The sequence below is a fragment of the Schistocerca serialis genome, chromosome 9 (assembly GCF_023864345.2).
Source record: "Schistocerca serialis cubense isolate TAMUIC-IGC-003099 chromosome 9, iqSchSeri2.2, whole genome shotgun sequence".
NCBI classification, from domain to species: Eukaryota; Metazoa; Arthropoda; class Insecta; order Orthoptera; family Acrididae; genus Schistocerca; species Schistocerca serialis.
Window position 1 is genome coordinate 287,980,581 of NC_064646.1, and position 12,199 is coordinate 287,992,779.

The 12,199-nt window shown below is 38.6% G+C and overlaps 1 protein-coding gene across 6 annotated transcripts in view; it reads right to left on the reverse strand.

Moving 5' to 3' along the window:
* LOC126419041 (RILP-like protein homolog) overlaps positions 1–12,199 on the reverse strand; it is a 173,488-nt gene that overhangs the window by 113,997 nt on the left and 47,292 nt on the right. For all 6 annotated transcript variants that reach the window (XM_050086104.1, XM_050086109.1, XM_050086107.1 and 3 more), the window contains exon 3: positions 9,990–10,117. In XM_050086104.1, the coding sequence (XP_049942061.1) occupies positions 9,990–10,117 (128 nt within the window). The remainder of the gene's footprint in view (positions 1–9,989; positions 10,118–12,199) is intronic.

Sequence of the window (12,199 nt, forward strand, 5' to 3'; positions counted from 1 at the left end):
AGCCACACTATATGGGAGGGATTTTTTGGTGTGAAAGGTATGAATGCTGTCAAAATGCAGGTATTGGTAGTTTGTGGTGGGTTTAATGTGGACAGAGGTGTGGGTACACTGTACTAATTTTGTCCTAACCCACAACTATTTCTCATTTGAAGGGTAGGTATATAAATTAATCCATGACACAGCCATGGGCCCCCCAACATGGCACACTACTATGCCAACCTTTTTATGGGGCCATCTCGAGCAGATGTTCCGAGCCTCCCGAAACAAGAAACCCCTAGTCTAGTTCAGATTCACTGATGATATCTTCATGATCTGGACTGATGGCCAAGACACTATCTTTGTTCCTTCGCAACTTCAATACCTTCTCATCTGCTTCACGTGGTCCCCGTCAACCCAGCATGCCACCTCCTTATATGTTGACCACTTCCCCTCTGATGGAGCCTGGCTACCAAGAGACATTGTATCTGCAGTGACAAAACCTTCCTTGCTCAGTACGCTGAGAGTCTCACCAAGGCCGTCACAGACAGGCACTATCCTCCAGACGCAGTCTGCAAACAGATCTCCTGTACCATTCTCTCTCTCAACCCAAATCCACCCAGCAACACCAAAAACTAGCTACAAAGGAGTGTCTCCTTTGTGACCAAGTGCCAACTCAGACTGGAACAACTGAACCACATCCTTCGCCAGGACCTCTATTACCTATCATCGTGCACTGATATGAAGGACATCTTACCCAAGATATTTCCCACCCCTCTTAAAGTGGTGTTACATCGCCCACCCAACCTCCACAACACGTTAGTCCATCCCTATGCCACTCCCACTCCCGACCTCTGTGGAACACCCAGATGCAAAACCTGCCCAATCCACCCAATTAACACTTTCTATTCCAGTCCTGTCACAGGTTTATCCTACCACGTGAGGAGCCAGGCCACCTGTGAAAGCAGCAATGTTATTTACCACCCCGGCTGCAATCATTGCACAGCTTTTTATATTGTTATGACTACCAACCAGCTGTCCACCAGGATTAACAGCCACAGCCAAACTGTGGCCAAGAGCACAGCAGGCCACCTTGTGGCAAAACATGCAGCTGAACATAACACACTTTATTTCAATGGCTGCTTCACTATCTGAGCGATCTGCATCCTTCCCTGTACTGCCAGCTTTTCCGAACTGCGCAGATGGGAGTTATCCTTACAACACATTCTCCACTCCCGTAACTATCCTGGCCTCACCCTACAGAAATGTACACCCAACAGTCAGACTCTTAATGTCCAGTCATCTGCTCCCCATATTTATTTTCCACCCAGTTTATTTGCATCCCTCTGCCAACCAATCTGCCCATATTTCCCTGCTCCTCTTCTTTTTGTTCCTTTTTCCCCCCACCTCTCTGCCCCACCACTGCCCGACACTGCACCTGTTTGAGTCTAGCCCATGCGCACTCCACTAGACAGCATTGCGCTCTCTCCCTTCCCCTTGCCCAACCCCTCCAGATTGTTACTTGCATACCACGTGATCTTGTATTCTGACCCGAAATGTTGGAGTTGGTGTGCGTGTGTGTACCAACGAAAGCTGTGGCCGAAAGCTGAGTGTCTTAACCACGCCTATCTGCAACTTTATGCGTCCTCTTCACAGAGAGTAGCTATCTATTTTTCCCTACATTGTTGATGTTCCTACTAGGAGTTTCCATTGGTTGGTCATTTACAATGATGTGAGAAATGAATAGTACTCAATCCATGTTAGTACTCTGAGGCTAAAAAACAGGAGCGTGTGAGGGCTCAGTATAATAGCCAGTACAGAGAAGTGTAAAATGTCTATATTAGCAAATGCACAGTAAAATTAGTTTCAAGATGGAAATTGTGTACTTTTAAACAATATGTCTTGAAGAAAATATGTCTCGAGGGGAAAAAAAAAAAATGTACTCTATGCAATTTGACAAGGGTTAAAAGGTGTAAAGTCTATGGCTTATCTGGGAAAGTAATTTCCACCAGTACCAAGAGTACCAGAAAATCTAAAAAAAAAAATGAAGATGGATTTGCCTCATTTTAAAAGAACCCAATGTCTTGCTTCTCACAGATTTCAGTAAATAGTGTAATCTTGTAGGAAATACAATGCTTGCAAAATAATAGATGTGTTACTTGTTAGACTAGTGTGACCAAGTTGTACAGAAATAATTCCAGAAAGATTTGCCTGTATGAACGGAAAGTGCCTGAACCTCTGTGACAAGTGGGTGTTCTTTATGGAAGTGTGCAAGAATGAAATAGTTACAAAGGTGAATTACAAACAGTGGAATGATCCTATGATACAATTCTTATCCTCATTTGCAGTAAGTGTTGGATTTTCCCACTGCACCCTGTCTGCTACTCACACCTCAAGCTCACCAGTAGAGGAACAACTGACCAAAGGCAGAGTGATCTGTCATAGCATATTTGTGATAAGCTAAATTATCTTAAATTGCTGATCAAAAATTTCTATTAGCACTATGAATGCTCTAAAACACTTACCATCAGAATAAATAACCACATGAAAATAGTCGAAGTCCTGGCACAGAGGGTACTTTGCAAATATCAGCAGGGAGTGTGGCACTTCTTCCATTGTGTGTGTTATATATAGCTTCCTTCAGCACTCAGTAATCAGTCCCCCACATTCTGAAAACGTTAGCCCAAGCCTGCACAGTAACTTGTCCTGTAATATATCTCCCTTCTATCAACTTCTGGCCCATGGGTTACACTCCTATGAGAGATCTCAGTTCAAGGCAAACTCTACACATCTGACCACCACTGTACAACTTTGACTAAAGTCCTGTCATTGGCATTTCCTACACCCATCACAAGACGGGGCCACCTGTGAATGCATCCACATTACATGCCAACTTTTCTGCAACCAGAATACAAAGGATAGCATTTTACATGGATATGACCACAAACTATTCATATAAGTTAAGGTTTCATCTATGTCTTCCTGCCTAACACCCTCCTCCACCCCCCCCCCCCCCCCCTGAAGAAAATAAATCAATGGGAATACCCCTTCACTCCTGTACTCTTTGGCTGAATTTTCCAATCAATTCTATTTTCCAATCAATTCTGTTTTCCTAACATTCTACCCATCTAATTCCAGGAAAGCCTCACCATATCCCAGTTACTTTTATATTCTACCCTGTCTTATCGATTTTAACCTTTCATTTACTTCTTGTATGGTGTCCCCCTGCCCTTCAAGTTTTCTCCTAGTAGATCTTTAACCTGACAAACAGAAACAGAGCATGGACTGTCTTCAATTTCATAGGGGCATGGAAATCTCAGATCATATTCCTGCTTAAAAACTTCCCTCATTTGTTTCTTAACCAATCCAAGAGAGCCACAACGAATCATTCAGACTTATCATGCAAATATTAGGGCACCATTTTACTGTTTTGTTAAATTATTTTTCAGCCAGTAGGTTCAATGTCTATACAAATGCCTTTGCTACCATGCAACGAACTTTAGTATGAGCTACCAGTGTATCACATTATAAATTCCACCCTTACCCTGAAGCCCTATCCAGCTCTCTTATACATTCTACTTTTTAAGTTTTCTCATTACTAAGAAGTGTGGCAAGAAGAAATTAACACAACTTCTTCTATTGTTTGTAAAGATTGGTGGCAGCATGTCCACAGCCGACTAATTTCCAAAATAATTACATTCCATTTGACCACAACATATCACTCTTTATCCTAATTTAGAATTAGTCCATCTCCACCTATATTACTCCTTATGGTATTCAGAATCTCTCTACTTTGATCTGCAAAGGTAATCTCCCTAATAAATTTTACGACATCTTAGTAACTGGTGCCACTGGTGTAACTGTTCTCTTATTATTCCATGAAACTGTTACATATTGTGAATTAGGACTGAATATTTCCAACAATTTTCCAGTTTTGTTGTTACAGAAGGTAATTCCATGATGTGATACATTTTCCTTCCTAGATAAATTTAAATAAAAGTTTTTCCACAGATATTTGCAAATAGGTTTAACTTTTGGAAAGGAATAGCATGTTAGCAAGATGCCTCATCCCTTGCCTGAAGGTGTAGCGCATCTACATTAGATGCTTTCTTTCTGTTATAGTTCACACTCCACAATGAGCTGTAGGTTCCCTTATAACTGGCTGAGTAAGTCCATTCAAAGCTCAGAGGAACACAAAGTCAAATTTCTGTAGTAAGACACTGCCTGGTATGGCATTGTGGTGTTGAAATCAATATCCAGTATAGGTCTGTTTTATACCTTTTATGATTCAGTTACAGGTATTTATTGACAAATACACCGTGGCTGATCACTGATCAAGAGGCAGGAAGATATGTTTATCAGAGCCTCCAGGCATCAAGAATTTTGTTACTTATGTCTGACACCAATCAAAACAATATTGGGCTTTTGGTTTAATACCATACTCATATTTGTAATTACAGATGGAAGAGACTAGACTGTATTCCATAGTGAAAGTGAGAGATAAACTGTACTCATTTGTAAAGTGAGTCATGAGAACTCCCCTAAATACATAATCAGGAAATCAGAGCAATGGGTCTATTCTGATTATTCATAACATTAAGCAAATGACTTACAAAAACTGAGGGACAAGATACTGAGAAATTAATATGATTTGCCACAGTTTATTAACAATAATGTGAGAAGAAAAAACAGAATTATATGGTGCACTTTTACATACATTCCATCATGCAAATAACAGCGTTTCACCAACTGAAGTTGTAAATACAGAATTAACATGCAAAACACAATGTAAAACTTTGCTACTTTATATCAGTGCACAGCCAATGTGGCATTTTATGCAGAACTGCACTGTTACTTGTATAATTTTACTGGGAGGGAGGGAGCAGCAAACAAGAGAACTCCTACAAGCACAGCAGCTACTGTCCGATTCATTTATATAAACATAACAACACTGAAAGAAAAGAAACATGCAGAATACCACACAGGAAATAGGGGAAAACTATACTCACCTTAACCTTTAAAACTTTCGAGTAAATGAGTAAATGTAACTACAGAGTACACAGCTATTATGCAAATGAAAGCCTTCAGCCCTAAAAGATAAAGGCAGGGAAAGACAACCCAAAAATGATTCCATTCTAAATTAAACAATAGAATTGATATTTAAGATTACCATCACAATAAAACACGAGTGCTTCAGAGAAAAGTGCCCGACAGCGGAAAGTGTATTAATTGTGATTTTTTTATAAAAAAATGGAAACTTTCTAGAGTAATTATATTTACCATGTAGTAAGAAGAAATATTGCAACTAAATATTAATTGTTAAGCAAATATGTTCACCCATTCATATGAGGAATCAGTCGTTTTTATGTTTTCTATAATTTTCATGTGTCCATTGGTTCTTGTGTAAGCACTATATGAATACAGGAAAGGTTTTCAATTTACAGTATGTCACAATTATGCAGTTCACTGTACATAACATATCTTGTTGCATACTGCAATGACCTTGTCGTAGGGTTAACAAGTTTGGTTATAAACAAAATAAACATTCAGTTGCAAGAGACATAATATTTGTTCTTATCTGCATTGTAAACATAAATGAATAAGCAGCTGACAGAGCACAGCTGCAAGTATCAAAAATATTGATTAAATTTACAGAAAAAACAAAGCTGGAAAAAATACATATTGTTGAACATGAAAATATATTGGTAGTTTTTAACAGTGTTGGAAAATACATGGTTAATGGTTCGGTTATCTACGGCTGTGGCTAATCAGAAAAAAAAAAATCATATGCTGTCCAGGATAGTTTGGTTTCTGGAACAGCAAACAATGTGATTTATTCCTCAATGATACACACTTGTGACTGAACCATTTGCTATTTTATTATGAACAGAACAGGCAAAACTGATATTTGGCCAGGTGAGTTGTGCCCAAGTAGTTGCTATACCGATTCCAACTGATGGAAAATTAATGTAATAGGTGCTATGGTTACAAAAGCTCGTGGTTTTAGTATAAATACACTGAATCAAATGCTCCTATAAATGAAGTATACTACTGTTAGAAAGATTATGACAAGTAACAAATATAAAACAGGAACTTCAAATACAAAAGAAAAATTGCGGTATTCTGAGTTTTAGTTAATGAAAATACTTGCTTCAGAAATTTTGCTTTATTAATTTTATAATTTACAGTAATGCAACCCAAAATTAATTGAAATGGGCAGGCAAATCACGAAACACACAAGGCAGATAACTTCACAAGCAGTGCTAAAACACAGCAGCTTTACCTGGAGTAAACATTAATTACTGTTAAGACACACAATCTTTTCCTCTAAGCACAACATCCAGTTTTATTATTCCAAAGTTTCTTCACCTCCTCAATGAGCTCTATAAAAGCATTATTATAGTGAAATACATTCTACATTAGACAATGATGGTGATTACTGAAACCTCATTGACTACAGAAAATGCTTTTGTCATGTTCCAAGACAGCCTATATTTCTTCAGGTTTTTCTTTTGCCATCTCTCTGTGCAACGAATTATGAAAAAAAAGACTTCTTTACTTTTCTACAGAAATCAATTCCTTAAAAACAAGTCAACCTCTAGTAAGGTACCTCAACATAGCGCATATTTGACAGTTAATCTAAAATGCTACCATGCATTTTTCCAGCAGAATGTAATGGATCTAACTCCACATTTTGTACATTTTTGTCTCTTCATTTATGGCAGATTTGCAGATTCTTAACATATGTACATGTTTAACTTCCTTAAAAACAGGCAATTTTTTTGCTTGTGGAGCACATATGTATGTTAGTGGTACTATCAACAGCCAACTAAACCGTAGGGAATTACACATGTACTCGGAAACACTCTTACAAGAATTAGTTAAAACAGTCTGAGTGCACTAGAAACTTAACTGGTTAAAGAACCACATAGGCCCAGGTTCACTTGTGAGAGACATGTTAATAAATAATGCCATCCTGAATAAAAATCAAAGGGCAGAAATATTAAAGGACTGCTTAAAAGAAATATGAGTACACTAGCATTTTCTTCTCTTTGCCGAACCTGCTGTATCCCAGTTAAGCTGTCTAGAATACTTAATAATAATATTTTCAATTTCACATCAGCAAACTCATGATAGTGTTTTATACTGTGCCTGACATGTTATGCTACAATTTATCCTTTTCATAATATTGTTAATATTATGAGTTTTATGGAATATAAATGTCGGGTTTCGAATATTCTGTAAATGGGTAGGAGTAGCTAATGAGGTGTTATGTTAGTTTGCTTTCAAATATTTGGGGATTTTTAATTTTCTCCCTGGTGTCTACCAGTTTTTGTATTAGCAGTTAAAAATCCTTCTGAGGCCTAGAGAGGCAAGTATAGTCTACATGGAAGTTATTTCTACATCCAGTACTGTTCTTGTTGATCACTGAGATCATACTGATTTTTTTTTCTTGTTACTATCCAGAAATATCGTAAGACACTATAGCTACTGGCATATAAGAGTAAAAATCCATACATCCTTTCTGAGGCCTCTGCAAGATGTCTGGTTAGTACTTCATGCAATATTTCTTGTTGGTTTTGACAAGATCTGATAAGGGATGGGACAACAAATTTAATAAGTAACAAACCACAGAGAATCTTAGGGATGGTTCTCGAGATGTGGGGACTATGAAGCAGTGGTAGCAGGATAAAACTGATGTATAGTTTATGTGGATGGCAAAATTATAGTTTCTTTATTAAGTTTTTTGTGAAGGTCAGAAGATATCTGGTCAGAGCAACCCTATTACATCAAAATGGAGGTGCTAAGAAAATCTGTGTCCCTTGAAACAGCAACCAGCACACACATGTTAAAACACATGTATGTTTCTTAGTGTACACTGTTCTCACATAATATATAACCCTGTTTATTTCATTTATTTATTGCTTATTTAGCATGACCAAATCAGGACGTTAGAGCACTCTCTTATATCTGACCAGGTCAATATAGACGAGAAATATGTAGAAATCACAATAGTAAAATAATAATAATAATAATAATAATAATAATAATAATAATAATAATAATAATAATAGTAATAATAATAGTAAAATGATAACAGTAAAATGTTGACAACTAAAATAACATATTGGAGGCATAAATAATGATACTGATTAGCGTAAGACTTCTGAAGCCTTATTTAGCATTAGAAGAAGTGGAAGGGATAATGAAACAGGAGGGAATTGAAAAAGAGACAAGGTGAAGGAAAAGCGATGGGGGAGGGAAGGTTGGTGGAAGTGACCTTCAAGGAGAGATAGCTACAGTGATAGAAGGTGGGCCATTAACTGTCTTTTGAAGTTTGGAAGGATTTTAATTTCTGTAACATTTTGAGGGAGATTGTTCCAAATTTGGGTTCCTGATACAAAAAATGATTTAGAGAACATGTATTTCTGTTGTGCTGTTCACATAGTAGTGTAAGGTTGATGAGAAATAGGATGGAGTGCAGCGACTGTGAAGACAATGCACCAACATGGTATGATAATCTCTGCACTTATCAGCACACAGCCATGATAATTGTTCACAGGCAGGAGTGACATGTTGAAAGGAGCAAACATCACAAATGTATGAACATCACCAGTTACAGCCAATGTGTGCTCTCATACGAAAGTCCTTTGAGAATAGGATCATCAGAATCAAGGATGGGGAGTACTAATGACAGAGTTTCTTTTTAAGCTCAAGAGACTGTACTTTTTTTTACAGTTCGGTAATGAGTGAAGTGATGCCAACACCTTATAGACTGCAGTTGTGTGTTCAGTCCAGTTTAGGTGGTTGTCCAGAATGATCCCAAATTGTTTTGCAGAATAGGAAAAGGTGATCACTGTGCTTTTTAGGATTAAGGGCAGAAGAGATTCACTTAAATGAGGAGTAATAAGTTTGTGAGTAACTAAGACTGCTTGCAATTTTATTCAGCTGTCATCTTATCTTCCAGCTCCTTTCTAATAGAAACTTTCTCCCCACTCTTTATTTTACAACTTTACTTATATCCTTTAGTTTATATTAACTGCCTAAAACCTTTAGCCTTTTTTTCTGATATCACAGGATGCAATTTATATTTCCCATGCTGCTGCAAGCCAAATTATTCTAATTTTCCCTTACCTAATGCAGTCATTTAACTTCATACAAAATATAATATTATGCTCATAACAGTGCCAATGAATTGAGGAAACAATGAATTGAGGAAACAATGAATTGAGGAAACAATGAATTGAGGAAACAATGAATTGAGGAAACAATGAATTGAGGAAACAATGAATTGAGGAAACAATGAATTGAGGAAACAATGAATTGAGGAAACAATGAATTGAGGAAACAATGAATTGAGAAACAATGATTGAGGAAACAATGAATTGAGGAAACAATGAATTGAGGAAACAATGAAACAGAGATGAAGAATAAATTGTTATCTCTAAGAAATCAATATCTAAAAATTGGTCCTTTACATTTTGATGGTTTGTTACTCTCCTCACTCATGCCACTAAGGAAAGAAGACTACACATATTTGACCAATTTAAAGAGAGGGGAAATGGGGCGAGTGGGGGGGAGGGAGGGTAGCGTGGCGGAAAGGAGGTGGGGGGGAGGCGAGGCGGGAAAGGAGGCGAGTGGGGGGGGGGGGAGGGGGGCGTGGCGGGAAAGGAGGTGAGGGGGGGGGGAGGGAGAGGGGGGGGGGGAGAGAGAGAGAGAGAGAGAGAGAGAGAGAGAGAGAGAAGAGAGAGAGAGAGAGAGAGGGGGGGGGGGGGGGGGGGGGGGAGCTGGTGGTACTGGAAGCCCCATAATTTGTTTAATATTAATCTCATACCAAATCCTTTTAGACTAATATTAAAGCATTATCTTCGATAGTAGCGCCATTTTTAAAATCAACTGTTTTATAGGAGCTACAAAGGATTTAAGTCATATTTAATAGCTATCTCACTCATGGTTGGGCCTTTGATTCTGCAACCACTTTTCTGTGCTATGGATGAGGTGCAGGTACTTACAGCATCAATTTCTGCAGCTTTGGCCTGGATTTCCCTTTCTCTTGAACGAATCTGCTCTCTCTGTTGGTCAATCACATTACGTAGTCTTTGCAGCACCACAACGTCAACTTCTGTGCTTACTGTATGAGCTGCAAAAAATTTAATGAAACTTTGAATGCAATACAAAATAAATCCGCAACAGTCTATCTTCAACACTGGATAGTAAATAAACTACAAAAACTTTGAGAAAAATCAACACACACACACACACACACACACACACACACACACACACACACAAAATATATATTACACAGAAACATTGTTGATAAACTGAGTAATAATGATGTACACTTTCGAAAATTTAAATATCTACAATTGTAACAAGCAAATCTAGGATGCTGATGGTGATTCAGTAGGCCCGCCCACACACACACACACACACACACACACACACACACACACAAATCCAGCCAATATTTTTAAGTGGGAACATATCACAACTGTAAAGAGATACATGAAGTCTATAGGTTTCATATAATAATTCAATGGAGTTATTAATCACTTATGGAGATGGAAACAAGTTTAAACATTTGGGAACAAAAAACAGCCTAACGTCATATTTTGATCTCCACAGACCAACACTGCTTCAGGTAATCGTTGGTGTCAGGAAGTTCTATTCACACCATGGCACTTTACACTATATTGTTTTTATGTTAATAATTTAAATCATTTGTTGTATAAGCAAAAATAAACAATCTAATAATATACAATCACATCCAAGCATGCCAACAAAATTTTGATATGTGGATTGTGAAATGTTTTAGTTATACGACAGGGTAAAGTTAATTTAATTTTATCCTACACCAACAGCTTAACAATATATAAAATGAAGACTTACTCAAAAACTGGTCACCAGATTGATATTCCACACAGACATGATTCTCTCTACTCATACCCCATGAACATGTAGTTATCATGTAACCTTGTACAAAAGTTAAAAGTGGGGATAAACAGTGCAATAGTACACAGGAGGAGGAGGAGGAGGAGGAGGAGGAGGAGGAGGAGAAAATAAAATGGAAGATGTGATAGTTACTCACAATGGAGAGGAAAACCACTGTAGGATTTAATAATGTATTTGTACAATTCAAGACCAAAACAATGTGATTAATAAAGGTGGTGGTGGTGGTGGTGGTGGTGATTTGATTACCATGGAATGTGATAAACTTCGCCAAAACTATAGAGAGAAATCTTCAGGACAGCTTACCATGAATGGCTACAAAATGGGGCGTACAATACCACTGATGTACTGCAGATGACAACCAGAGGGGTCCTGCTATGGAAAGAAATGGCACTGCTGACCATCACTCCTAGTTGTCAGGCCATATAGTGGGTGAAAGTTGGGCTAGTGTTCCACCACTAATAGTCGCATTTCCAGACGTATCTTCACTGCCAGAATGATCTTCACTGCCAGAATGAGATTTTCACTCTGCAGCGGAGTGTGCGCTGATATGAAACTTCCTGGCAGATTAAAACTGTGTGCCCGACCGAGACTCGAGGAGAGCTTCTGTAAAGTTTGGAAGGTAGGAGATGAGATACTGGCTGAAGTAAAGCTGTGAGGACCGGGCGTGAGTTGTGCTTCGGTAGCTCAGATGGTAGAGCACTTGCCCGTGAAAGGCAAAGGTCCCGAGTTCGAGTCTCGGCCGGGCACACAGTTTTAATCTGCCAGGAAGTTTCGTGTCTTCACTGGTTAACAGGGCCCAATTTGAAGCAGGGCTCATCACTGAAGACTATTCTCCTTCAGTCAATGATATTTCAGGTTGAAGTTGTGTCTGGAGATGTCTCGACCAGTGATGGTATACCAGCCTGACTCTTGCTGCCACACAGCCCATCAACCAGGAGTCTTTTCATAGTAGGATCCCTTTGGTTGTCATCCACGGCACCCTTACAGCACAGTGGCACATTGACAATATTTTACACCATGTTTTGTTGCCCTTCATGGCAAGCCATACTGGGATTACAGTTCGGCAAGATACTGCTGCACATGGTAAGAGTTTCTATTGCTTGTCTTTGTGCTTGTCAAAGCCTACCTCGGCCAGCAAGGTCACTGGATCTCTATCCAATTCACTGCCCTCCAACCATCTCAGGATGGGGAACAACTCTGCATAGGTTCGGTCAGTCGTGAAATATCGCAGAGGGAAAGATAATGGGCAGGAAATTCCTCATTTTAG